The sequence below is a fragment of the Spea bombifrons genome, chromosome 4 (genome assembly GCF_027358695.1).
Source record: "Spea bombifrons isolate aSpeBom1 chromosome 4, aSpeBom1.2.pri, whole genome shotgun sequence".
Classification (NCBI taxonomy): domain Eukaryota; kingdom Metazoa; phylum Chordata; class Amphibia; order Anura; family Pelobatidae; genus Spea; species Spea bombifrons.
The window spans coordinates 110,849,353-110,873,840 of NC_071090.1; the positions used below are offsets into that span (position 1 = coordinate 110,849,353).

Consider the following 24,488-nt stretch of genomic DNA (forward strand, 5'->3'; position numbering starts at 1 on the left):
CATCTTCAGAAAGTTTTAACTCTGTAAAGGAATTCTTAATTCCAAAAAAATGAATTTGTAGAAGAAATGCACCCCAGTATTAACAGCTAAACATAAAAGGGGCATTTTAAGTTGCATTATTATTTTTATTTTTGTGTATACGTTTTTAATTTTTATGTTTTGATGATCGGGCATGCGTGTGTGCTTATCGATAATGTCTGAGAAGTTGTCTGTACTTTTTTGGTGCAGGAGTTGCCTAACTTGAGCCAATACCCCATTCGGAACAACACTAGAGGCTCCAAGAATCAGTTTCTTATAGACAGAGCAGTCGCCTAAGCCTCAATGTCTAGACAGACCAACCTGAGCACAGCCTAGGTTGACTTCAGGAAAGCCTACGACTCAAGGCAATACACGGATCAGTGAATGCCATACAAAGTCAACACTAAGGACCTTCCTCAAGAACTCAATGGGAGTCTGGAAGCCAACTCAAGACAGAAAGCACAAGTGACCATCAAGTCTGGCATATACCAAGGTGATGCACTGTCCCATGCTGCTGTTCTGCATAGGCTTGAACCCCATGTGAGAAAAGCAACAGTCTACAACACCTGTTATTCCCAGGGGGTCTCCCACCCAGGTACTAACCAGGCTCAACTCCGCCTAGCTTCAGAGATTGGTCAAAATCAGGCATATAGAGGGTGGTATGGCCGTAGGTGTGAAGGCATCTTTTTTTACTCTTCTTTTTTCTGCTGCTGTTTTTTCAGCTTTACTTTGAGTCGCTCCTCCCAGCTTTTTAGGACCGTGCTGTCTCTGCCAAACCACGCTCCCAGGAGGACCACTCATGTACAGCTGAACAGCTGTTTCATCCTTAACGTGACTCATCAGCATGAGGTTGTGACGCTGGCTTAATACTTGATGCTTGGGGTAACCAAGAAATACCGTTACATAAGTTATGGTGGGTAAAGGTGATGGAAAACCCTTCCACTAAAATTTAGGGGTATGTAGAAGCATTATTATTAAACACTCATCTACAGACACCAGACAAGCCAGAAGGCTTGTTGTTCCCTCAGAAATCTCATGGTGCTGCCACAACCACAAGGGATTCTGGGTAGGCGCATGCAAATAAGGTTTAGAAGTGACATACACCCAGAGCTGTAAATTTATACCTGAAGTACAATTTGTGTGAGAAAAAAAACACAAAGAAAATTACTACCCAAACTTTGACAAAGGCTGGTGGTAGAATTAGGGCATGGAAGAGGTAAACTACCAGCATTTCAAATACTCTGGGGTGGAGTTAAACGAAAGGTGTATTTAGCTATGGCCATACCAACCTCAATGCGCCCGGTTTTCTCTGATTTTGAAAGCCATGCAGAGTTGGGCCTGGTTAGTATCTGTATGGGAGACCGCCTGGGAATATCAGTTGTTCCCTTTACAACTTTACTGGTTGTTTAGGTGCAACTTACATTCATTTTTCACACGTAAGCATCTTGAAATACCTGTTTGAGATTTGAGAATGTCCACAGCACTAAAACCATCCTTTTTGTTTTGTTTCTAATCTCACTATCATATGGCTGGTCATCACATGTTGCAATATGAATGCTTTAATGTACTTCCTCCTCAACACCTGCCCTTCTTACTAGACTTGTGCATTCGTCTTCGGGCGAACATGAAAACGAACACGAAGAGTGCGTTTTCGTTCCGAAGACATGAAGAAGAGAAGACAGTGCCGGTAAAACGTAGGCGAAGACGATGCATTGGTTGATGCCAGAGGAAGACCCTGCAGGTGACCAATAGGGCTCACTCGCACGGCCTTTTTAACTCCTGATTTCCGCTCCCGTTAACCCCTGCGATACTGCGTTGGATAACGGGAGCAGAAATCTGTAGGTTAAAGGGCCGTGCAAGGGACCAATAGGCTCACTCGCATGGCCCCTTACCACTGGTTGCTATGCAGAAAGAAAGAGAAAAAAAAATGGGACCCTGCTGCCCTCTATTGGTAAGATATGTTGAGTAGCATTGTTCCATATGCTTGAAATCCAAAGTTATTATGCTACTCAATGTACAACCAATAGAGGGCAGCATTCTGCCCGAAGATATATATTAGTCATATATGGCAGTGTGCTCATTTGCATTTATTCAAATAAAATATATTCCCATGATCCTTTTGTCAAACAGTTTAATACAAAAAAAAACCCCAAAATTAATAGAAAAAAGAGTTTGCAAGTTCGACAGAATTAATGTCCGCGAGTGCGGACATTTAACTGTTGCAGCGGGGAGACCAGAGGATCATGGGAATATATTTTATTTGAATAATTAACACACTGCCACATATGGCTATTTTTATTTTTTTTTTTTTTTTTTTTTTTAAGAGCCCGAGGTGCGTGCTCCTTGGTGCTGCATTCCGTGCACATGGCAGCAGAAGCCCTATACGAATTCTGAGACCTCCGAAAAGGTACCCAGACTGGTTCCTCCCCCCCCCCATGGGAGGGTCGGATCTATGGGACTCACCCCGAAGGGTGAGAACCCTTACCTTTGGGGTACTCCCGTAAGGGAGAAACCCCCTTAGGCTTCACCGCCATAAGGCAGTGATCAAAAACGAAGGTGCCAAATCGAAAAACAAAAGGGTGAACGTGGCCTCGCATGAAGGTTTGGTGACCGTGGAAATCAAATCAAATCAAATTAATAGGCACACGTGTTCTCACACATAGTGATTAAATAAATAGAGTAAATAAATAAGGGCAGGCCATAAAATGACCCAGCCAGGTACAAAAATAAATTCACTCCATGCCCGAATGGTGCTATGGAGGAATGTGCATAGGATGGCCGCCTGTGCAGAGACGTGCGCTCACCATGGCAGCGGCGTGCAATACTGCACATGGTGACTCCGACATTTAAGTCAGGGCAATCAAAGCACCTCGGGCTCCATGCATTCCCAGCCCTAAGGCCAGAGGATCAGCATAGTTCCCCCCCCCCTACCGAGGGGAACTACACTTGATCTTAGCCAAAAGGCCGAGAAGCGACATATGGCTAATATATCTTCGGACAGAATGCTGCCCTCTGTTGGTTTTACATTGAGTAGCATAATAACTTTGGATTTCAAGCATATGGAACTCATATGTATCTTACTAATAGATGGCAGCATTCTGCCCGAGAATATATTAGCCATATATGGTAGTGTGCCCATTGGGGGCCTCATTGGGGGCCTCCTGCTGGCGACCAATAGAGTTGCTCATACGGACATTTGCCGAAGACGAGCACGAAGACTACACTGATTTTATGTAGTCGGATATATTGCCTACTCTATTAAACTAGAATTTGTTAAAACGTATTGTTTTAAAATTATTGGCTGTATGGTTTGTAACTCTTTAGGCAAAAAAAACAAATACAATGTACTGAATAAAATTTTACAATTAAGTTTTTTTTCCCTATACTTGGTGCCTTTTGTAATTGTAATTTTGTAATTGTAATGTAAATTTTGTCAAGTGCTTTTAAGAGCCGAATGGTGATGGTTAATAGAGCAAAAATACAGTTCAAAAAATATAATTTTTTCCATAAGTTCATTCTCATCTCCTGATGTTTCTGCATGTATTAATGTACGTTTGTTATGTATGTGTTAACTGCGCCATTTAAATTGTACAGCGATGTATAATTTGTTGGTGCTTTATAAATAAAAGATTGGTTCTCATTGAAATGCAAATTGTTTATTTAAAGCACTGTTTGGGGTATTATCACAATGTTCTGTGGTTAGAAAGCAGTAAGAATAATCTAGGAAAAAAGAATTTGTAAAGGCTAAATTCGTGCAATCAGAAATTTTAACAAAATTTGCTAATTTAGTCAGTTCATACAAATGTCCAAAACGGCACCTCCAATGAAACTTTCATTTGAATTTTGTTGATGTTGTTTTTTTTTTTTTCCCTCACACGCGTTCTTACTCACTCTCTCTCTCTCTCATATACGGACTCCGTTGCAAACTTTCTAAATGTCTCCTTACCTACTCCACGACCGCTTCCATGCACCTGCTTCCTTTCCTGCAGCTCCAATACTTCCGTTGACTTTTCTTGCTGGAAAATTTTCAAAAAAATCATTTTTTTGGTCCATTTGCACAAGTCTAATATATAATATAATAATCTATTATATATAACATTTCATATCTTCTAATCACTTCTACCCCTACAGAAAGCTCAACCCGCAAATGATGGAGTCTATGTAACCATGGGGGGGGGGATAGCAGAAGCATTATTAAGCACTAATCTTCATCGACAAGACAAAGCAGAAGGATTGTTTTTTCCATTCATAGGTCTGAAGACTAGCCCCATTCTCCTCGGCCCCCTTTACTCTCCCCCTCACCCACCCCTTCCATCACATTTCCCCATTTCCCCAGGCTGTGTTCCACTAAAGTGCTAACCATATGTGCCACGTCTGGAAATATAATTGTACTCTGCTTCTACTGTATATTACTGAGCTTTCCGTAAACTGAAGTCGTACTGTAACGTGTATTGCCCTGAGCTGAGTACTGCTTATCGACTGTCTGAACTAACGTAATTTTGTCAAAACAGGCACAAAATGTTTGTTGTATCATAATCAGTTTTGTATAAATAAACTTAAACACAAAAAAAGCTGTCCATAAGCGGTGATCTGGCTGCTGCACCTCATCCTGAGTTTTGTCTAAAGGCTGTTTTGTACAGCGGGCATTTACTCTCACGGGATCCACATATAAAGTGGATATAGAGCTAAAAGTGGATAATTGTTGACCTTATTTGCATGCGCCTACCCAGAATCCCTTGTGGTTGTGGCAGCACCATGATATTTCTGAGGGAACAACAAGCCTTCTGGCTTGTCTGGTGTCTGTAGATGAGTGTTTAATAATACTTCTACTACCCCTAAATTTTAGTGGAAGGGTTTTCCATCACCATCATATGGCTGGTCATCACATGTTGCAATACGAATGCTTTAATGTACTTCCTCCTCAACACCTGCCCTTCTCACCACAACTTTTGAAACTGAAATGTTATATTGAAGGAGGTGTTATTTCTTTGTCCGGCTGCTTTATATACTAGTACAGCATGTTAAAAAATATAAAAAGCTTTTTATTACCGGCCTGGACAAACATTCTGCTCAGTAAAGGTAACAACGTTTGTCTTACCGGAACAAGAACCTTTGGGAAAACCCATGCACATGGTGAGATATTAGTTCTTCTTTAGCTTCCTATAGACAGAACTGGCACTTACGTGGGTCCATTCGTGTCTATCTGGGTATGTTCATTCAATCCATGCCGTGGTTGGTTTATGTATCTATAGCTTCATATCAGCAACGTTGATTACTGTTTTTGGTCTATTCGTTAAGAAGTTGAGTGGCCAGATGAGTTAAAGGTTAAATCAACTGTCTAGACTTGACCCTTCAAACTACCTCCCCCAGGTTGCCCCCCCCATATTAAGAATTTTAACAAAAGATCATTGCATTTGTTAGATCTTTGTTAGATCAGGTTTGATCAACTGTTTTTTTTTTCGTTAGATCTACTCTAAAATAAGCAATATTAACAATCTTTTTCAGCGGGGGCTAACCCGTAGCCCCCCTTAACAAAAAATTCAACAAAATGTTACTCATTATGATAGCTCTACGTTAGATCAGGTTGGATCAGACAAAATTTTTGTTAGATCTAGTCTAATGACTAAGATATTGCATACTTAATGAGGGGGGCTGCCCCCCCTCAACTGAAATTTAAATTTTTTTTCAATGGATTTTGGTAGATATTCGTTAGATCCAGTAAGATCAACTGGTTTTTTTCCCGTTAGATCTATCTCGCAGGAGGCGGTATTCACAATCCTATTTTGTGTGCGAGGGATGGGAACACATACGGGCTGACCCCCCCTTCAAGTGAAATTTGGATTTTTTTAAATGGATTTTTGTAGATATTCGTTAGATCCGGTTAGATCAACAGTTTTTTTTGTTAGATCTATAAGGCAGGAGGCGGTATTCACAATCCTATAGATAGTTCTATCACGCAAGAGATGGTCTTCACCATTCGATTTTGTATGTGGGGGATGGGTATACTTACGGGCTGGCCCTCCCTCAACTGAAATTTGGCATTTTTTTAGTGGATTTTGGTAAATGTTCGTTAGATCCGGTAAGATCAACTGTTTTTTTTGTTAGATCTATAAGGCAGGAGGCGATATTCACAATCCTATTTTGTGTGCGGGGGGTGGGTATACATATGGGTTGGCTCCCCTCAACTGAAATTTAGATTTTTTTCAATGGATTTTGGTAGATATTCGTTAGATCCGGTTAGATCAACTGTATTTTTCGTTAGATCTATCACGCAGGAGGCGGTATTCACAATCCTATATTGTGTGCGGGGGATGGGAATACATACGGGCTGGTCCCCCCCAACTGAAATTTGGAATTGATGTCCCGCTGAGCTTGATAGACCCTCTTGGAAACTGGGTTGTTTTTTTAAAGGACGCCGCCATCTTGTGTCAAAATTGGAAAAATAGCTAAACTGGATTTTTGGGGGGGACCAAAACCCTGTTTAACTTCCAGGTTCCCTGCAAATGGTGTTCAGCTATTGTGAAGTCCTCAGTGTGCTGCATTGTGTCCCTAGCTCTGTGCTCCTGTCCCTTTGGTTCTCCTGTTTCTGGATTAACCTTTTGTCTGTTGCCTGCTATGACAACCCTGGACTCTCTCTGGATTAACCCTTTGGCTGCTGCCTACCATACTGGCCCTTGCACTAGGTTTGGCTCACTCACTGTTGACATTCTGCTGGTTTTTCAGAAAGACCGACAGTTATGTTTCCGTGTTCATGACCACTTAGCTTGTCACATGAGAGCACTGGTTCAGTCTTATAGCATCTAGCTGTATCAGAGTCAACACAGTCAATGGGACATGAGCTGTCCTCTTTGTCTGGATGTTGAGGGATGACTAGTAAATCACCTTAAGACACTAACTGTGCATGATGAGGTTAACTTTCTAAGTGGCTGATGGCTGAAGAGGTAAGATGGTAATTTGTATAAGGAATCCAGTTTTGCTGTTGCTAGACCCACCATGTAACAAGTCCTTTTTACTGTTCTGCCCTCACAATGTCTTTATAGGGCAAGGTTTGGCAGACAGAGAGCAGCTTCTAAATAAAAGGAGGCATGGAGGACTATTTGGACGCTTTAAAAAAATCTTTATAAAACTATAGAATAAGAATTAGGAAAATATATTATCTGCACAAATTCATAGAACACATTTGCATACAAACATGACTATTCAGTCTTGAGGAACAAGGTCCTAGCTAGCCTAGCTCAGGTCACTTTACTAACAGGAATAGTATAAAAAAAAACATGAAACAGTACTGGTACAGAAACAGGTTAATAGAAACACGCTGCAATACATCATTTCTCCACTGGGTGGTAGTGTAAGGGTACAACCCAATATAGTACTATTTACAATATGTAGACATATATACAGATATCAGAACACACTGTCTTTAGCAAAAAAAAACCCAACAACTTCTAAATGAGATGTGATTATATGTTTATAACAAATTGAAATTGCCTCTGAAATGATGCAATTTGTCCCTTTGTTCATTGTCTACACAAGGGTCCTTCCCTGAAAACCTCTGTAGAATATCCATCCCTAGTGACCTCCTACAGAATATCTTGAAAAGGTATAAATATATTCACAGCGCACATAGACAGACTTAATGCATTTAAAATTCATCAGCAGGAGGCAGGTAAGCTCATTACTCAGAATCGTTATGGTTTTTATTATTGCCTAAGAAGGATAAAAGATAAATCTTTTAAATGATTGATATTTTACAGATACTTTGGAACGCTACTTAATTAACTATTTTGCTATTTATTGACATATATTATCTATTTTCAACCTTTTTGGCTGATGACATACCCTGCTACTTTCAGCAAATTACAATGACTTTTTTTGTTTGTTTCAGAGAATATTCATGCATTTATTTTTACATAAAAACATCTTAGAGAATCTAATGAACAAGACAACAATCAATGAATTCCGGATTCTGGGATTTGAGAACATTCACAGCCTTAAAATCATCCTCTTTCTTCTGTTTCTAATAATTTACATGTTAACATTATTTGCTAATTTCACAATCATATCGTTTGTCTCCATAAGTCACCATATGAATTCCCCGATGTACTTCTTCCTCAGCCACCTGTCTCTCAATGACATCCTTCTCTCTACAACCATTCAACCTGAAATGCTGCAGGTTATATTGAAAGAAGGAAGTTCTATATCCCAAGCTGGCTGCTTCACCCAATTCTACTTTTTCTCTGTGCCCACTGTTAACGAATGTCTCCTCCTCACCGTGATGTCCTACGATCGGTATTTGGCCATCTGTAACCCATTGCGTTATTCCACAATCATGGACCTCAAACTTTGTATTCTTCTTGCAACTTTTTCTTGGGTATGTGGTTTAGTGTTTGCTTTCCCACATATTGTTCTTTTGTACAAGATGACATTTTGTGAGTCAAATACAATTAACCATTTTTATTGTGACCTTCCTCCACTTCTCAGACTTTCCTGTTCAGACATATCAGCTAGTGAAACAGTAAACTTTTTCAACTCTATCCCTTTAGTATTTCTACCTTTTATTTTTATTTCTATGTCTTATATAAACATCATTGTCGCCATCCTCCGGATCTCTACATCAGCTGGAAGACAAAAAGCCTTCTCCACCTGCAGCTCCCACCTGACCGTGGTCTGTATGTATTATGGGACCTTGGTGTTTAATTATGTGATTCCATCTAAAGGACATTACTTAGGGTTACAAAAAATGATATCTGTGTGTTATACTATTATGACCCCGCTATTAAACCCACTTATATACAGTGTAAGGAATGAAGAGATTAAAAAGACAATAACAAAAATGATTTTCCGGAAAAAAAATATAAATTAAAAACTATGTACAATGAACAGACTCCTAGTTCAATATAGCGTCACCAATTTATGTATCAACAACAATGCTTTTTTCCTTACCCGTGGATATAAATAAAATAAATTTAATACAGAGACAATTAACATAATGTAGAGATGATTGGATTATCTTATTATATTTATCTCTGTTTCTCTAGCAAAAAAAAATATATGCCGCAAGGGTTAACAGTAACCATTGCTGCATTTATTTTTTTTGTCTAGTATGAGCTGTTTAATAAGTATACATAAGTCGGTCATGTGATATCTCAGTTTAGGCTTTAAGCTTAATATTTTCTAAGTATGTGTGAAATGAATGAAAAAATGTAAATAATTTTAATTGACCAATGGTTTATCAAAGTAAATAAAAAAAGTCAATGAAATTTACTCCCATCAAACCCTATATGTTTGAAAACTAGCCACCTTGGGAATACTGGGAATAGGGTGAGGGATTCATTTTTTTAAAAAAATATTTAATCCTTATCCCCATTAGCAGGAAATTGGAGAGAATGCTCTTAAGGGAAATATATAACCCTTCATTGTATTCTTCTTGTAACTTCCTCTTGGGTATGTGGAATACTTCTTGTTTTATCACATATGGTCCTTTTTCATAAAATGACCTTTTGTGGGTCAAATATAATTAACCATTTTTATTGTGACCTTCTTCCACTTCTCAGACTTTCATGCTCAGACACGCAAATAGTCATTGCTGTAGGCTCTATCCCAATATTATTTCTGCCAGTAATTGTTATCTCTGTAACTTATATAAATATCATTCTCGCCATCCTCCAGATCTCAACCTCAACTGGAAGACAAAAAGCCTTCTCCACCTGCAGCTCCCACCTGACCGTGGTCTGTATGTATTATGGGGCGCTGGTGTTTAACTACGTGATTCCGTCTAAAGAACAGTACTTAAGATTACAAAAAATGGTTTCTGTGTGTTACACTATTGTGTCCCCACTGTTGAATCCTCTTATATACAGTCTACGGAATGAGGAGATTAAAATGACAATAACAAAACGTGCATTTATGAATTGAAAACCATGTATGATTTACCACTAAGAAAGCCAAGTTAAATGCACAAAAGGTGCAGAAAAGGGGAGCAGACCCTAAAAAGCATTCAGAGTCCGACCAATAGGTACACACAACAAAGGAAATGATCAGTGAATACCCAGCCATAAATATTGGGGATTTTGTCAAACTATATGGCCATTAGCTCGCCACTACGTCAATTTCATCAAATCCTATCTAATTTTTTATGGCTGTATTACTTGTGAAGGAGCTAAATCAGTTGGACTGCACTGCCATTAACCCACTGAGACTCTCATGCAATTTAAAGCCCTCCACACAGGTATCTCATTAATGGTGTCCAGAGAAGACTTTAAATTGCTCCGTCCTCCCCACAGACTACAATAGTGATCCGCTGGTGGGTTGAATCAAATACTGAGCCATGTGCAAAGGAGGACCTGATGGAGAACTGTGTGTGGTTTGCTGTGTCTATGGTATGCATATTAACCACTTGTAATGTTTAAATATTGGTGTGTTTTCAATAAAAACGGGTCATGTTTCCACCTCAACTTGAGTGCTGTCTGATGCTTGGGGTGGGCTGCTATGATACTTTAAGTAAGCTTCGGCTAGCCACAGTGCCAGCGCAGCTCCGGTTCAGTGGCGTCCCCACTTCTCTCTACAATGCTGGTTCTGTCTGGCACTGAAGGGGTTAATCGCTGGTGTCCTGACAGGAGGAAGCAACGTTTGGCAGGAGTACCCAGTCGGGGTACAGAGCGTCCCACCGTAGTCTTTAAGTACTGAGTCTACTTTCTGTTTATTCTGTTTTTCCTCTCCTTTCCACCGCTCACTGCTTTCATTTGCATTTTGTTTCTCACTCCTCATTCATGCACAAGAGCTCTGACAGCAACTCCATCATTCCCTGCTAACTGCCAGTATGGATGTCTGGTCTACGCTCAGTAAACACCATTACTGTCTACTGTTTTATAGATTTCTGTGGCGTTTCTGCACGTGTGCATTTGGTGGTTTCTCTAAGCAAGCTGCATCACCTAACACCTGACTTGCCGGGAAACTGCCATCTGCGCATGTGCAGACAGGATTTACAATATAGCATAAAGATGGTACTTGATGGTACTGATATGAAATATCAGTGATCAATTTTCTTTAACCCCTTAATGACAAATGCATTGTTTTCAATGGGTTTAGGGATTGCCCATTGTCCTTAAGGGGTTAAAATATTAGTTTATTTTGCTGTTTATAATTATTATTGTCAAATTGTATTGATTATTAATATTACCTGTCAGATATAAATATATATATATATATATATATATATATATAAATGCCCATCATACCTCTACTGAGATTTTCCAAGAAACTTGTACAGAAGGCCCCCAAATTATTTCAGAGTTTTCCTTTCGTTTTTGGCAAAATGAATTTAATTTCCAATCCTTTTCCTCTCCCTTGGTCATGTCTGTGCCTCCTGTCCTTATTCCCTTAGGGTTCTCTGTGCCCATTACCCACAGTCTTCGCTCCCCTTCTTGCCTCGTCCGTACCCTTGTCCACTTCCACTGCCTTGTACCTACCCCACCACTTGCTCACCCATCTTCTCCAGCCATTGTTTGGTCTCCTATGATCTGTCTGTGAAGCTGCAGAGAAGATACTGACGGGGGAGTGGGGGGAAGTCACTGTGCGAGAGAGTGCGCAGCTGCAGAGAATATACTGACAGAAGAGGAAGGATGGGGTGCAACAAAGGGAGAGAGTCCATGTGTGAGAGAGAACTGATAGAAGAGATAGGAGGGAGAAGGAATGTGTGTAGTGTACACAATTCCTGCAATAGAAGCTGCCCTATCAAATATAATCCTTGCTTGTCTGTAGAGGTACATTATTGCATAGTTTTACAGGCACTGAAATGGTTAATTGTCATTTGAATATAAATTATGCCACGTTAGGTAGTTTTTAACTTTTTATAGGATGTATTTGTTTGATAACATTTGTTTCCCTTTCCATAATGTTTAGTTTAGCTGCAATAACCAGAAATACCAATAACAAAAGTTATGGTGGGTAAAGGTGATGGAAAATCCTTCCAGTTAAAATTAAGGGCGTAGCAGAAGAATCATTAAACACTCATCTACATCTACCAAATAAGGCAGAAAGCTTCTGCTGCTGCCACAACCACAAGGGATTCTGGGTAGGCACATGCAAATAAGGTCAACAATGATCACCTTTCACCTCTATATCCACTTTAGACAGAACTCAAGAGAGAGGTTCAGTAGCCAGATCACCACTCATATATATATAGTTTTTTATGAGAAAGTCCTATAATTCTATCGCTTCACAAAAATTCCTGCATGGAAAGAGTTAAAATATTGGCATTATAAATTCCCATAGGGCAACGTCATCTGCATGATGGCACTTGTGGTTGCTCTTCAGAGCAATCACAAGGCTATCGGGGTAGGGGGTTTATGTTACTACATGCCTCGATATCGAGGCATGTGAGCAACACCGTTTATCGATTCCGATCGCTTCCTAAGCTCTTTTAGACGGGCGCCGCCGCACCGATCATCGTTCTTTTTGTGGGGAGGGCTTTCCTCCCCGGATCCACGGTCAGCCTCACTAATGTGTCAAGGAGTCGTGCATAAAATAAAAAATGTGTCTATGGCTCTATCACTTGTCATAGAAGACACACTTTATTGAAGGACTGTAGGGAGGCAGATATTATATGTTGTGTGATTTTTCAGCTCATCTCAGTCATTTTCAGAAAATTATGTTTTTATGTATTACATGGAGTTATTAGCAATAATAATAAAGAAAGAAGAATGTATTTTACTGATTTTCCTGTTGAGGATTGTGTGATCAAGGTCTAAAGATTAAGAGACAATTTAACCCTTTCTGGTCCTATGACAGAATAGATTCGACAAAGTATTTCACCGCTTGTTGTCTAATGTCGGATTTACTAGATGACCACTAGGTGTCGCTATTATAGAAAATATATTTTACAGCATGTGGTTCAATGTTGGATTTCCTAGTGACCACTAGATGTCGCTATTTTAGCACTCCCTGTAGAAGTCAACCAGGCAAATCAAGCAGGTGCCAAAGAGGTGATTTTCCAGAGGAGCGTCCAATTTTTGGGGCTCTTTTCAAAAGACATTCCAAAAGTAGTGTTTGCTTGTTTTTTTTTTTTTCTAATTGACTGTTTTAGCCCAGAGCGAACAGTCGATCTTGTATGTCGGGCAACAAACTAGAGTCATAATGAGGGCTCTCTGAAACTAGTTTGCAGCCACCAAAACCAGCCAGTGCTGCTACCATATGCCCCAGTGGCCTAATGGATAAGGCACTGGCCTCCTAAGCCAGGGGTTGTGGGTTCGAGTCCCATCTGGGGTGTTCTTAACCGAGCAAGGGACCGGTTTGGCCCAGTGTAATGCTGTTCGTAAGACATCTGCCAGTAGGCAAGGTTTTTTTTACGCCAGGAATCAATTCCACCCGAAATCCATGTCCCAAAACCACCCCTTTAAGCATGGCTCTACAAGCTTGCATGGGAATCACAAAGCTTTCCACACGCCTATTTTGAAAGAAAAAACAGACAATTGGCTTGTGGACTGAAAAGGCTTCAAGCGAACTTTGGTCAAGCTACCTTTCTTAATGTGCAAGAAGCCTTTTCATCAATTTTCGCTGTCCCACAGAGGAGCGTTAAGTTTGCTAGTGACAAAACAAGAAAACCGAGTGTAAGGTGACACCAGCACGAAGCTCCAGTGGCGCAATCGGTTAGCGCGCGGTACTTATAAGGCAGTATTTGTTGAGCAATGCCAAGGTTGTGAGTTCAAGCCTCACCTGGAGCACTTCCCTTTAAGCTTTCAAGTTTTATTTGAAAGGTTTTTTTAAGGGATAATTTGCAGGAATATATTTTCTCCAATATTTTCATTAGTAGACGTTAACACGGCTTAATGAAGCACTGACCGCGGTTAAGAACTGCTGGGAGAGTTCATGGTTTCAAATCGGGTGACAACGATTTCCTGGTGGACTACACATGCTCAGTAGGTAAGAATTAGCTATATTATTAGTACAGAGTGATTCTGAATGTGATTTTAGTGATGTAGATGAGTTTCATACAATGACAAAATATTAATACATGGTTTTAGAATAGTATTTATTAATTGCTTTATAGTTATAAGGAAATAAAATTGTTTGGTATAAAAATTCAATTGATTTTTTTGGAATATATATACTAAGGATGGACATTTTGAAGAAATAGTTAGAGCCATTGTGAGTTATTGCATGCAGAATTATTTACAGATTTAAGATTTTATCCCAAAAATGCTTAATGTTTCAGGAAATGTATATGAATAATGACATTTCAAGACATAGCTCTATATGCATTAAAAATATAGAAAAAACAGTTTAGTATGTATCGTGTTTTATTTCTTGGACGATCCTTTCCTTCAGCAAAAGAAGATGACTGATGGCTTTGCTGATCATGGGTGCTGTAAGAGTTTTTTCCACCAGAGGCTTTTTGCCCTTTCAGGTCCAAGGGGTAGATTGTGATTTTTGCCGTCACCCAGACTTTGAGGTAAGGGGGAAGGAAATGAGCTCCAACTCGCCTGCATTTTACAGGTTAATTAATTGGCGATTTGCTCTCCTGCATGCCAGTGTATGCAAGGTTTTTTGGTTTTTTTTTAAGTGCATATGTGGGCTTTTGACAAAAATTTATAAATTGAATACCCAATAGACTTTATTCTAAACTCTTTTGAGGCCATTTATAATAAACTTTTTCAAGTTTATCTTAATATCGTCATTTCGAAGGCTATATATAATGGGGTTAACAAATGGGCAAAGCACTGTATACAAAGGAGATAACAATGTATTCATGTTAAATGATTGTTTTTTGGAAGGAGCCAAATAAACTATAATTACAGTCCCGTAGTAGGTGCACACTACAGTCAGGTGAGAGCTGCAGGTGGAGAAGGCCTTCTGCCTCCCGGCGCTGGAGGAGATACCAAGGATGGTGATGACAATGGAAACATATGTGAAAATTATAAAGAGGAAAGGAATGGTTACAAAGGGTATGCCCATGATAAGATCTATGAGTTCAGCAGCAGTATGCTTTGTACACGAGAGCTCTAGTAGAGGAGCGAGATCACAGAAATAATGGTCAATGACATGACCGCAGAACTTTAACACTGAAACCGCAGGGGCAACCATAAATGTTATCATACATGCTAAAAGCCAAGAATAAAGAATAAGTTGAACATTTAGCCTAAAATCCATGACAGAAGTGTAATGCAGAGGGCGGCAAATGGCTAAATACCGGTCGTAGGACATAATTGCAAGAAGGAAACACTCTGAAGCTAGTGAAACACAATAAAAATAAAACTGAGTGATGCAGCCTGAAAGCGATATTGTGCTTCCTCCATTAATTATAACGTGAAGCATGTTGGGAACTATAACTGTGGTCAGAAGGTTATCGCTCAATGCCAGCTGAGTGAGGAAGAAATACATGGGAGATTTCAGGCTATCAAACTTTGCCACCAATATAATAATCAGCAGGTTCCCGACTAACGTCAAGATGTACATCACAAGGAACACAACAAATATTAAAGAGTTAAACATCTGAGGATTCTGAAAACCCAACAGCAGAATCTCGGTCACTTTGGTCTGGTTTATTTCAAACATATAGATCAAGAGAGGAGATATAAATATCTGACATATTTTACAGAAACAGGCACATAAGGGTTAATTGTTTCTTCTCGGTGCTTCAGCTCTATCTTAATTCTGCAGTTTTTTTACCTCATAGAGACAAGTTGATATTTTTTGTAAAAACCCAAATCAATTTTTAAGGAAACTAAAAGTTCTATAAGCAGTTAATCTGAGTGTTTAACATAAAGACGAAGTAACAGGTAGAGTTGGTATTACAGTGACCCAATAGCGATGAAAGTCCAAAGGTTTGTTCTCAGGTTATGCAGTTCTCTTCACACTGAACTTGGAGCTTCAGTGAAATCAGAGATATTATATATGTACAGATTCAAATATAACCTACAAAGAAGAAAAATAACATATTTTAGCTAAAAGAATTTAGTTAGTGGTAAACCTCGAATTACGTACAGTAAAATCTCAGCTATTATATATAAATGCGTAAAACACTAGTGTATTATTGACAGACATTATTTCAACCCACTTGGTCAAGTCTGTAAAAGTTGAGTAGAGTGGGGATTTACGAGTTGCAGACGAGGACATGAGAGCTGGAAGTTGGACATGACACCAATTTTGGTTGGGAATGCCAAAGAACAGGTCGTATGCCTCATTTGGCACCAGTCAACATTATGGTCTTGAAATACTGACAAAATATATGCATTTCAAAGTAAGATTTAAAAAAGGGAGTATCAGGGACATTTTGTAGACACAAAGCACTCAGAAGAAAAATATTGGAAATAATTAAAATATATCTACTGTACCTTCCTATTATCACTCTATCACCTAACTAGACATCAAGACATAGATAATTAGGTATATAAAATATTTAAAAAATATATCAAAAGTCATTTAGTATTCTTGTTTGCTTTTTTCGAAGAGCTTTAGAAGCCTTTAGAGCTTTGGAAAACTTACCAGCCTCGTCCACCTTGTTATATCACCATATCAGAGGATTCAGGTTTTGATCTAACCGAAGCAAGGTTGAAATAATTTCCTGATAGGACCCCACACTGTCTCTGTAGAAGACATACCGGGCAATAAACAGACATCGCCTGCTTTAGAGGTTTTTATAATGTTAAAAAACCATGACGTCCTTTCTCTGTAAGGACCCCGGGGATGGGCATCTCTCAGAGAACTCCAGGGAAGAGGCCTGATTGCAGCAATACTGGGATTACACATCCCTCTGTGTATTAACTATTTTTAAGTTAAAGTGACTCAGGTTCATTGGATTTGGGATTTTTAAATCAAATTCATGCATCTTCCAGGAAAATAGAGAATATTTCACAAATCCCAGCTCACTTTGTATAGTAATAGAGAACCCCACTGACCAATAACCTGAGCAGAAAGTTATAAGAGAACACAAAACTCAACCTAATGTAACATTAGGAAAAACCTAGTATAAAGGGATGGGCATTTCATTTAATTTAGCGCTAATTACTATTTATTTAGGAAGGGTCAAGTGATTCTTTACAGGATGGAAGTCTTGACAGGCAGTCAATCAACTTAAGGTTAACTAGATTGAGCTGACTCAACCCCAATTGCATACCCTCAGATTCTAACACTTGCAAAACAAGTTGTACATTCACTTGCATTGAGTGTCTCACCTTCTAGCATTTGAGTTGAGGGGATTTAAAATAAATATGATTCCCTTTGTCAGGACACAGACCCCATTCCATTCCTCTCTCCCTCCATCTCTGTTCTGCGGTATTGAAGGAGTTAAATTTAAAAAAAACCTCCCCTCCACTAAGACTCCCTTGAGATCATGGCCGCAATGAGAAAGATAAAAAATATTTAGCCCCACATACCTATGAGTTTGGGATTGGGTAGGGTAATATAGAGCAATTTACCCCTCAGTTCTTTTATTACCACACATGGAGTATAGGAAAAATGGTGCTTTTGTGGTTAAAACAGGTCCTAAGGATCGTAGCTTTTCTAATGATTTATTTAGTTTAGTCTTTTTCTTTGTTATCTTACCTTGAGTGCATAATTTTTGTAAGTTCCGGGCATGTATTTTCACATCAAACTTGCATTCACTCACATGACCTCACATAAAACTCGCAAAATTTATAGTTACATGGCCTTGCAAAAATATTTGACAAAAAAGTTGTTTACCAAGTATTTTTTTATTTTTTTCTATAATTTTAATACTTTACAAACATGACCAAGTTTTAACATGTGATGGCATGCCTTCTCAATCATGAAAGGTCAATCGAGTTAATCCTTAACTTGAACGACTGCTTCACATCTTAGTGAATACAGTAACTGAGCTATTTTATGCTATGGAGAAATGTATTTCATCATCTCTTGAAAAAAAATATCTTCAAACCTCCAATGCATAACTTTGTGTAAGTCTTCCTTATAAATATGTCACAATCAGAGGAGAGGTATAAAAGGGGGGTACAAAGCTGACCCATACCTCCATCAAGTACTGAATAAACATCTTAAAAAAAAATAAACCTACAAGACAAGAGGCATGGTACCCATCCAATGCTTCCTTCCATTCTTTCCATCCCATGCTTGGGGATCCTATAGGATGTAAGAAGATGCCTCACCAAATGGAAAAAAGGTTAAGGTTAAGGAACTCTAATTCCAATTAACAAATTATGAGGTTGGGATGCACGGCTGCTGTCTGTTTCTTCCAGGAAATGTAATTCTATGTCCTGCACTTCACGTACTTACAATCTGTATGTGAGTGCATGCGAGTTTGGAAAGGTAGAATACATTTAAAAATAGAGGTCAATAGAACCCGCTATTAACCAAGGAGAAATCGACAATGACCATGTATTCCTCCGCATCGCATGCAGTGAGTTATTAAATGAATATGGGGCTATAGTGTTTAGGTGGATGGCAGGGTGAAATATGATAAAGTGAACTTATAGGCCCTGTACTGTGAGAGAGACATAATGTTAGACAAAATACAAAAAATCCCAACCTACCTCCTTCCTCTAAATATCAGAATGTTAATCCAAGCACTCAAAGGAGGATTGCAACCCATTCAACTGTGATCTGTGCACCCACTGGTCTTTGTTTGCCGCCCAAAAATTCCTAAGAAAGGAAGACTTAAAGAACACTAATCATACCAAAAAAACAGAGGAGCTGACAATGACACTATCTTCCCTTACTTTACGTACATTGGGGCATGAGGGAAAGTATAGTGTTTAGAGTGATGAGAGATGGGATGTGTCTAGTCAGATAGAGAGTATAAAGAAATATATACTAATACACATCTCTACTAAACACCTTCCTCTTAATCTTCTAGCTGTCCACTCACTTGACACTTATATAGTAAAAAGCTTGTCCAGATCCATCTAGTAGTCATGTGTGAAGTCACTAAAGCCTTTTGTTCCTTAAAATTAAAAAAAGCCCAAGGAATAATTAAAAATAATGAGGGCAGACATTAAAAATAATAATACCGTAAGCTGGCCTTCATTGGTTGATGCCAGAGGAGGCCCCTGCCGGCGACCAATAGAATCACTCGCACAGAGCTTTAACTCCTGGAGCCTTCCCAGGCCAAGTTTCGGTAAAGGTCTGTATGAACGACTCTATCGGTGACCGGCACTGAGCTCCCTTAATGAAGGGCAGCTGCTCTTACGGACCTTTGACTCATGACATTGAAGCCATTAGTCTCCCCAAGCCAAGTTGCTCCGTGGTGTGCCTTGCCCTGCTTTTTGCCAAGTGTGTTGAAATCCCTGTTCCTCCCAAGCCAAGTTGCTCAGAGCAGTTGTCTGAGTCTTAGACATTCACTCTGAGCAACTTGGCCGTGGAGGAATGCATGGGAATCACAAAGCTTTCCACACGCCTATTTTGAAAGAAAAAACAGACAATTGGCTTCTGGACTGAAAAGGCTTCAAGCGAACTTTGGTCAAGCTACCTTTCTTAATGTGCAAGAAGCCTTTTCATCAATTTTCGCTGTCCCACAGAGGAGCGTTAAGTTTGCAAGTGACAAAACAAGAAAACCGAGTGTAAGGTGACACCAGCACGAAGCTCCAGTGGCGCAATCGGTTAGCGCGCGGTACTTATAAGGCAGTATTTGTTGAGCAATGCCGAGGTTGTGAGTTCAAGCCTCACCTGGAGCACTTCCCTTTAAGCTTTCAAGTTTTATTTGAAAGATTTTTTTAAGGGATAATGTGCAGGAATATATTTTCTCCAATATTTTCATTAGTAGACGTTAACACGGCTTAATGAAGCACTGACCGCGGTTAAGAACTGCTGGGAGAGTTCATGGTTCCAAACCAACCGACAGCGATTCCCTGGTGGTCTACACATGCTCAGTAGGTAAGAATTGGCTATATTATTAGTACATATTGATTCTGAATGTGATTTTAGTGATGTAGATGATTTTATATAAAAAAAAAAGTTTCATACAATGAAAAAATATTGAGACTAACATAATACATGGTTTTAGAATAGTATTTATTAATTGCTTTGTAGTTATAAGGAAATAAAACTGTCTGTGATTTAGGAAATATATATGGATAATGACATTTCAAAACATAGCTCTCTATGCATTAAAAATATAGAAAAAACAATTTAGTATGTATCGTGTTTTATTTCTTGGATGATCCTTTTCTTCAGCAAAAGAAGATGACTGATGGCTTTGCTGATCATGGGTGCTGTAAGAGTTTTTTCCACCAAAGATTTTTTGCCCTTGTGATTTTTGCCGTCACCCAGACTTTGAGGTAAGAGGGAAGGAAATGAGCGCCAACTCGCCTGCATTTTACAGGTTAATTAATTGGCGATTTGCTCTCCTGCATGCCAGTGTATGCGAGTTTTTTTTTTTTTTAAGTGCATATGTGGGCTTTTGACAAAAATGTATACATTGAATACCCAATAGACTTTATTCTAAACTCTTTTGAGGCCATTTATAATAAACTTTTTCAAGTTTATCTTAATATCGTCATTTCGAAGGCTATATATAATTGGGTTAACAAAAGGGCAAAGCACTGTATACAAAGGAGATAACAATTTATTCATGTTAAATGATTGTTTTTTGGAAGGAGCGAAATAAACTATAATTACAGTCCCGTAGTAGGTGCACACTACAGTCAGGTGAGAGCTGCAGGTGGAGAAGGCTTTCTGCCTCCCGGCGCTGGAGGAGATACCAAGGATGGTGATAACAATGGAGATGTATGTGAAAATAATAAAGAGGAAAGGAATGGTTACAAAGGGTGTCATGAAATAAACACTCCAGTAGATCTTCTGTTAACTGCTTTATTCATGAAACATCTAGCATAACTCACAGGCAGTGTCTGTCATGGCTGCTGTCAGTTACTCTCCCTCTGGAGTCAGTTACCAATGTGACTCCTCCCACTCATTGTAACTTTATTAGCAGGCCTGCTCCCATGACATCTTCCTCCTTAAAGAAATAAGAACAAACACCAGCAATACATAACAATATAAAAGGTACCATCAGCAGGGAGGTAGGTAATATGCATATATTTTAAACTAAACAACAACATATTCCTGACTTGGGCATCGGGGTAGACTACCCTAGCCCCCAGTAACATAGGGATTATTCTGCCCATTCTTCATGTTACTGTACTAACTAAACATTATACAGTTTGTGTCCCTGTAACGGATTGGAGGTTTCACCACTCTGCCGCTGGAAGTTGTCTTGAAGTTATTGGAGGCAGCAGAGACCTGGGAACCTCCTGGAACAACTGTATTACGCTCTGGTTGCGAAACTGGGCATGGTCCACTATCTGCCAGTGGAGTATCAGTGCAGTGTTCCCCAGGTTGTTCTCCGCAGTCTAAATCTGGAATAGCTTGGAGATGCCTGCGGTTCCTGCGCACAGCACCTGTGTTGGTCTGTACTACATAGGAACGTGGGTCTTGAGAGTGACATATAACAGTAGCAGGGGTCTTCCAGCTTGTCTCCTGGTCTAGCTTCACCCTAACACTCTGGCCAGGGGACAATTTAGACAGAGGGCGTGCTGAATGTCTTCTGTTGTAGAAGAATTGATAAGACGTCTTCATCTTTTCGTCTCTCTCCTTCACTGCCCATGGAAGGTCATCACCTGCCGGTACACTGAGATTCCACTGAGGGACAGTGGTACGCATGTGGCGGCCCAACATGAGGTGAGCTGGACTTGTACCGGTTGCCTGCAGCGGTGTGGCCCTATAAGCCATGAGGGCTAGGTACGGATCCTGCTGTTTCAGAATATGCTTAGCAGTCTGGACGGCCCTCTCAGCAGCCCCATTGGACTGCGGGTAGTGTGGGCTAGACGTGGTGTGCCGAAAATCATATTCCTCACTGAACTTTTTGAACTCATCAGAGGCAAACTGCATGCCATTATCACTCACAAACTCCAGTGGAATGCCCCATCTAGCAAACATGCTTTTGAGATGGGAGATGACACTTCGGCTAGTCATTGCAGTGAGAGGTGCTATTTCAATGTATCTTGAGTAGTAGTCTACCACAATCAGGTATCTCCTACCCCTCATCTCACATAGGTCAGCAGCAATCCTTTGCCAGGGGCCCCCAGGCAGTGGGGATGTTACCAGGGGCTCCTTCCTCTGAGTAGGCCGATTATCACGACAGAAAGCACACCTTAAGATCAGTTCTGCTATATCCACATTGATGCCAGGCCACCAAACTGATAGCGCAGCCCTTTCTCTGCACTTTGTGATGCCCTGGTGGCCATGGTGTAGCTGTTGTAGCACCTCGCGCCTTAAGCTTGTTGGGATGACAATCCTATCCTGGAAAAGAATAAGGCCATCCACCTCAGAGAGGTGAGCCCTCTCAGTATAATACCTGCTTAGGGACACACAGGCGGATCGGCAGCTTGGCCAACCCTCCCGAATGAACCGGATAACATCCTGGAGATCAGCATCCTGCAAGGTTTCTTGTTTGATTTTTTCTAGTCTTGCTTCTGAAACTGGACGTGAAGACATAACAGAGTCCACAAACATTTGGACCTCATAGTCAGAGTCAGAGAAGTCACTGTCTTCTAAGGGAAGTCTTGACAGAGTATCAGCTACCACCATCCTCTTCCCAGGAACATGTATGGCTTTGACATTGAACCTCAGAAGGCGCATTAGTAGCCGTTGGCAGCGAATTGGGGCCTTATCCAGATCAAATGAGTTAATCAGAGGCACCAGGGGCTTATGATCTGTTTCCAGGCTGAAGAAATCCAGGCCCACTAGATATCGTTGAAATCTCTCGCAGGCCCACACACCCGCCAGACACTCTTTCTCAATTTGGGCATACCGCTTTTCAGTATCTGTTAGGGTCCGTGAACAGAAGGCCACTGGACACAATTCCCCATCATGTTCCTGTAGCAGTGCGGCGCCAAGCCCATAACAACTTGCATCTGCACTCACCACTGTTGTCCTGGTAGACTCATAGAATTTTAATACTGGTGCTGACACCAACATCTTCTTCACCTGAGCCAAAGCCTTCTCTTGGGGCTCACCCCAGTACCAGGCAACATCATTTTTTAACAGTTCGGTCACCGGGTGCAAAACTGTTGATAGATCTGGCAAGAATTTGCCCAGAAAATTAATAAGACCCAGAATCTGCCTAAGTTCTTGCACTGTCGCAGGGCTTTTCATTTCTGTGACGGCACGTACTTTGCTTTCATCGGGCCTTATGCCCTGACTGCTTACAAGATGTCCAAAATAGCGCAATTCAGATTGTTTAAAGCAACATTTATCTTTGTTCAGCTTAAGTCCAGACTGTCTGATAGTCTGTAGCACTTTTTCCAAACGGTGATCATGTTCCTCTGCTGTAGAGCCATAGACCAGAATATCATCCATGACAACTACTGCGCCTTCATGGTCCCTCAAGAGAGCACTCATCTCTCGCTGGAAGATCTCTGGAGCCGAGGAGATGCCAAAAGGGAGGCGGCGGAAGCAGAACCGCCCGACAGGGGTGATAAAAGTAGTTAATTTCTGGCTACCTGGATCTAAGGGGATCTGCCAAAATCCACTAGAGGCATCTAGTGTGGAAAAGAATCGTGCCCCCGCCAGCTTAGGTGCAATATCCTCAAGTGTAGGCAAGACATACCGTTCTCTTTTTACTGCCGCATTCAGACGTTTTAAATCCACGCAAATTCTGATTTTTCCATTTTTCTTTGTTACCGGCACCATGGGTGCACACCAGTCGGTTGCTTCCGTCACCACCTCAATTATCCCTAGAGCCTGCATACGCTTCAGTTCAGCCTCTACCTTGGGCAAAATAGGAAATGGTATCCTGCGAGGAGTAGACAAACTGTAAGGAACAGCATCGGGTCTCAGTTGAATCCGTACCGGTTCACAGTTTAATAGTCCTATGTCTCCAAACATGTCACTCTGTATTTCATTAATTCTAGAGACAAGGCCTAATCTACAAGCCACTGTGCGGCTAAGGAGGTTGTTACCACACCGACCTCTTATGACATAGATCCAGAAGGTGAAGTGCCTTGATTTATACACACTGCGTGCGAGGAATCTGCCCACACAGTCTACACGCCCTCCTGGGCTGCGGACACATGCTCTGCTAGCTTCCAAGATGGGGCATTGTGGTAATGATTTAAAGCTTTTCTCAGACATAACAGAGATATCTGCCCCTGTGTCAATCTTGAATTTGATGCATGCCCCCATCACAGGGAGTTCCACACTCCAACAGTCATCGGTGTCCAGCCACTGTGATACTGATCCAAGGAATAGTTCATCTGTACATTCAGATTCACATCCAACTTCAATTTCCTTTACCATCTCTGTTTTACATGTAACTTCAAAATGACCCATGCGATTGCATTTTCTACATCTCTTATTCTTAGCAGGGCAGGGGGTTTTCGGTCCATGAATGCGGTTACAGCGAGAGCAGCGTGATTTCAGCCCTTCTGCAGTCTGCAGCCTACTGCCCGTACTATGCTTCTCTCTAATAGAACGTGTGGTAGTCTGCATTTCATTCACCATGC

At 40.5% G+C, this 24,488-nt stretch overlaps 1 protein-coding gene and 3 non-coding genes across 4 annotated transcripts; all 4 read left to right on the forward strand.

The window, feature by feature from the left end:
• Positions 1-8,104: 8,104 nt before the first annotated feature.
• Positions 8,105-8,839, forward strand: LOC128491719 (olfactory receptor 2M2-like; the record flags this gene model as incomplete). The annotated part of the gene is made up of 1 exon (XM_053464032.1): positions 8,105-8,839. A coding segment is annotated over exon 1 (735 nt), but the record flags the coding sequence as incomplete, so codon positions are not given.
• Positions 8,840-13,211: 4,372 nt separating this feature from the next.
• Positions 13,212-13,284, forward strand: TRNAR-CCU (transfer RNA arginine (anticodon CCU)). Its single transcript has one exon. It is a non-coding gene; the product is annotated as a tRNA-Arg (tRNA).
• A 362-nt stretch (positions 13,285-13,646) lies between these two features.
• TRNAI-UAU (transfer RNA isoleucine (anticodon UAU)) lies at positions 13,647-13,739 on the forward strand. Its single transcript is given in 2 exon segments — positions 13,647-13,684; positions 13,704-13,739. It is a non-coding gene; the product is annotated as a tRNA-Ile (tRNA).
• Positions 13,740-19,568: 5,829 nt separating this feature from the next.
• On the forward strand, positions 19,569-19,661 carry TRNAI-UAU (transfer RNA isoleucine (anticodon UAU)). The gene is given in 2 exon segments: positions 19,569-19,606; positions 19,626-19,661. It is a non-coding gene; the product is annotated as a tRNA-Ile (tRNA).
• Positions 19,662-24,488: the final 4,827 nt, after the last annotated feature.